General features: G+C 61.1%; 4 protein-coding genes across 4 annotated transcripts in view; all 4 read left to right on the plus strand.

Annotated features, from left to right (window-relative positions):
- The window catches only part of Tco025E_06302 (uncharacterized protein), a gene marked incomplete at both ends in the record, with an annotated part of 1,317 nt that extends 1,240 nt beyond the window's left edge, over nt 1-77 (plus strand). The window contains one exon of the mRNA XM_029373182.1: nt 1-77. This exon is cut by the window's left edge and continues 1,240 nt beyond it. Coding sequence (XP_029226716.1) covers nt 1-77 — 77 coding nt within the window.
- Nucleotides 78-87: 10 nt separating this feature from the next.
- On the plus strand, nt 88-834 carry Tco025E_06303 (uncharacterized protein; the record flags this gene model as incomplete). The annotated part of the gene is made up of 1 exon (XM_029373183.1): nt 88-834. The coding sequence occupies one exon, from the start codon at nt 88-90 to the stop codon at nt 832-834; it is 747 nt and encodes a 248-aa protein (XP_029226717.1).
- A 276-nt stretch (nt 835-1,110) lies between these two features.
- On the plus strand, nt 1,111-2,439 carry Tco025E_06304 (META domain containing protein; the record flags this gene model as incomplete). The annotated part of the gene is made up of 1 exon (XM_029373184.1): nt 1,111-2,439. One exon carries the CDS (start codon nt 1,111-1,113, stop codon nt 2,437-2,439), a length of 1,329 nt encoding a protein of 442 aa, XP_029226718.1.
- Nucleotides 2,440-2,701: 262 nt separating this feature from the next.
- Tco025E_06305 (uncharacterized protein) lies at nt 2,702-3,064 on the plus strand (the record flags this gene model as incomplete). Its single annotated transcript, XM_029373185.1, has 1 exon — nt 2,702-3,064. One exon carries the CDS (start codon nt 2,702-2,704, stop codon nt 3,062-3,064), a length of 363 nt encoding a protein of 120 aa, XP_029226719.1.
- Between the last annotated feature and the right edge of the window lie 71 nt (nt 3,065-3,135).

Below are 3,135 nucleotides of genomic sequence, written 5' to 3' on the forward strand. Positions count from 1 at the left end.
GCTGGGGGGGACGTCGAGGCGGTAACGGGCGGCAACGCGAGCGTCGTGGCCGAGGAGCTACTTGTGCAATGGCTTGATGCTGTTGTCATGCGCTCTTTGCTCACCGGCGGCCGACTGCGGGGCATTTTGGGCACGACCGGTGCGATGGGGCAGGGCGAGCAGCGGCTGCTGGGGGACGGCCACGACACCCTGAGCATTGTTGATCACACACGCTTGCTCCATTCCGCCGTTTTTCGTGGGTTTTTTTTATCTGGACAGCTGCGGGGCGTGGAGTCTGTTGGCGCGCAAGCGAACCTGATGGTTCCCCTGTTTGGGGTGAACGGGAGTGAGTCTCAGCAGCGCGTTGAGAGGCGCGTGGTAGATGTGTTTGAGGGCCTGCAAAGGCAGGAAGGAGGTCCGCTGTCTGCGTGCATGAATGCTGCGGTGCTGCTGGCTGTGCAGGGTGGCGCGTCGGCTGCTGGTGATGGCGCGTCGCCGCTGAGGTTTGTGGTTCTCGACGTTCGTCCTCTGGCACCGAGTCTTCCCTTCACGTGGCACTTTACGTGGGCCGAGATATGTGCGCTGGGGCAGCTTGACACAGGGGCTGGCGCGGGCCATGGGTCGGTGTCCCTCCCTGTTTTCAAAACGACGCGTGTTGCCGTGGCGTCGCTGGAGCCGTACGATGCACTCTCGAGGGAGGCGTTTCCCGTGCTTAATGGGTATCTTCGCGGGGCCCGCCTGCGGCGTCGAGCGGTCATGGACTCGACGAGGTTTACCGCCGCTGCTGCCGGCGCCGCCCTTGTGCTTGCTGCCGCGTTTGTAGGAAGACGTTACTTTGTGTCTTGCTCTGGGTGAGACCTTGTGCGAGGCGGGGCTTGGGATGGTGTATTGAGGCGACCGGCGTTGCCCGGCGTGTAGGGATGTAAATGCTACATGCGAGTGCCGTGTGTTTTTTTATTGAATTTTTTTTGAGTGATGCTACGTGCATGCTCCCCCTGGGGCGCCCCACGCGGCGTCGCGTGTGCCCATCTGGCATCTATGGCCTCCGGACGGTGGCGCTCTCCCTCCTTTTTCCCACGGCCCATTCCCTCTCCCCCCACCCTCCACACGTAGGAAGTGTTTCCTGATACCATGGAGGAGCCGCAATTTTTTGGAACCTACGTTCTGGAGCGACTCGATGACGAGCCGCTCACAACGAAGGCAACGCTGGAGCTGAGGGAGGTGCCTGACGGCGTAGGGGTCGTCGCCAAGGTTGCCAACACGTTGCGTGGCCAAGTGAAGTTCAGTGAGGGCAAAGTGTGCGGGGGTCTCTCGTCCACGATGCTTACAGGGAGCGACGAGCAGAGCAAGATTGAGGGGGCGCTGCTAAAGGGGTTTGCGGCTGGCCTTGAAGTGCACTGGGACGACGGCACTCTGACACTGGCGGGGAGCCTGAATACCCTCGTTTTTCATCGTGTGTTGACGGTTGAGAGTCTCGTCGGCCGGTACACTCTCAGGGAGTTCAACGGCGAACCTGTTGCTGCTGAGAATATGGAGCTGGTGGTGGTTCCCAGTGGCGAGGAGTGCGTCTCGGTGGTTGCCCAGTTCACGAAAACTTTTCGCGGAGAGTTGAGGCTGGATGATGACACCCTGCAGGGTGTGCTTGCCTCAACGGAGGAGGCCTCCGAGGGCGCGCAGCAGGAGATGGAGGAGAGGTTTGATGCAGGCATGGGGGGCGGTATGCGGGTGTCGGTCGAGGGAAAGACGCTTGCCCTGAAGGATGACCACTGCGCCTTCTTGTACCTGCGGTCGCTGCTGCCGAGTGATCTCGCCGGGGAGTATGTGCTCAAGAGCCTCAACGGCGCCCCCGTGCGCTCGGATGGTCAGGTGACGCTGGCCCTTTCCCAGGATGGGGGCGGGGGCGTGGACGTCGTCGCGAAGGTGGCCGGCGTCTTGAGCGGGAAGGTGCAGCTGGCGGAGGATACGCTGCGCGGGGAGCTGGTGGCAACTGCGACGACGGGGAGCGATGCCGAAATGCTCGTGGAAAGCGCGCTGACCAGCGGCTTCAGCGCCGGCTTTCTCTGCACCGTTGAGGAGGGGCGGCTAGCAATGCGTTGCGGCGAGAACACACTCGTTTACACGAAGGCGGCGGCGATGCCGTACGCGAATGGGAAGCCAACGTACCTGGGGGAGAGCGTGGTGCCGTGCTTCAAGGGCCACGGCAACGGGCTGATGTTTCGCATCACCAACGCGGACGAGCGGAAGTGGGCCTTCTACAACGACACGACGACGTACAACGTGCGCGTTGTGGTGACCTTTGGCTCCAGGTCGAAGGTCAGGGGCCTCGGTGACACATTGCTGACGTTGAATGAGGACGGCCGACAGGTGGCCGAGGCGGTCGTGCCCCCGGGCGCCACCATTATGTTTATTACTGGGCATGTAAACGGGTACAGGTGCTCCTACGACGCGGAGCCTGTGTAGGGACGGCCGCGGCACGACGCCGTGGGGGGTGGGTGAGGCACTTGGAATAGGGATTGGGCTGGGGGGCCTTTTTTTGCTGCTTCTGCATGTGGATGCGTCCGTGCTGCGGTGCGTGTTTTTGTGCCTACTGCGCTGCCGGCGCACCGTTGACTCCGTCTGCTTTTTTTTTTCGTTGGTGGGTTTGCGCGCGGCACACACAAGCATTCGCAAAGTAAAGAATAAAATAAAACAAACAGCAAGAGCAACTCCAAATCAGGACAAGATGGCGGCCGACGCAAAGACTCTTTTCGGAAAGTACGCGCTAAGCAAGCTGAACGGAAAGGGCGCCGAAAAGGGCGAGTGGGATGTTCCCTCTCTGACGCTGGAGGCGGACGGAGATAAAGTGCGGGTTCATGCGAAGGTGGCCAACACAATGAACGGCACCCTGAGGTACGAAAACGGCAGACTTACTGGGATGCTCATGTCGACTAGGATGATGGGGCCACCGTTCCATATGGACGTGGAGCGTGCCCTTGGCGCCGGATTCGAACAGGGGATGCGCGTCTCGCGCGAGGGTGATACGCTGACCCTCTCCCACGACAAGGACACCCTGGTGTTTGTCGTGGACAGCAGTGCCGCCGCGTAAGAGTGTGCGGTGTGCGGTGGTGGGGTGGGGGGATGTACGATAGTTTCTTTTATGTGCTTTGTATATAGCTC

The sequence above is a fragment of the Trypanosoma conorhini genome, assembly GCF_003719485.1.
Source record: "Trypanosoma conorhini strain 025E chromosome Unknown Tco_14.4_contig_00418, whole genome shotgun sequence".
NCBI lineage: Eukaryota > Euglenozoa > Kinetoplastea > Trypanosomatida > Trypanosomatidae > Trypanosoma > Trypanosoma conorhini.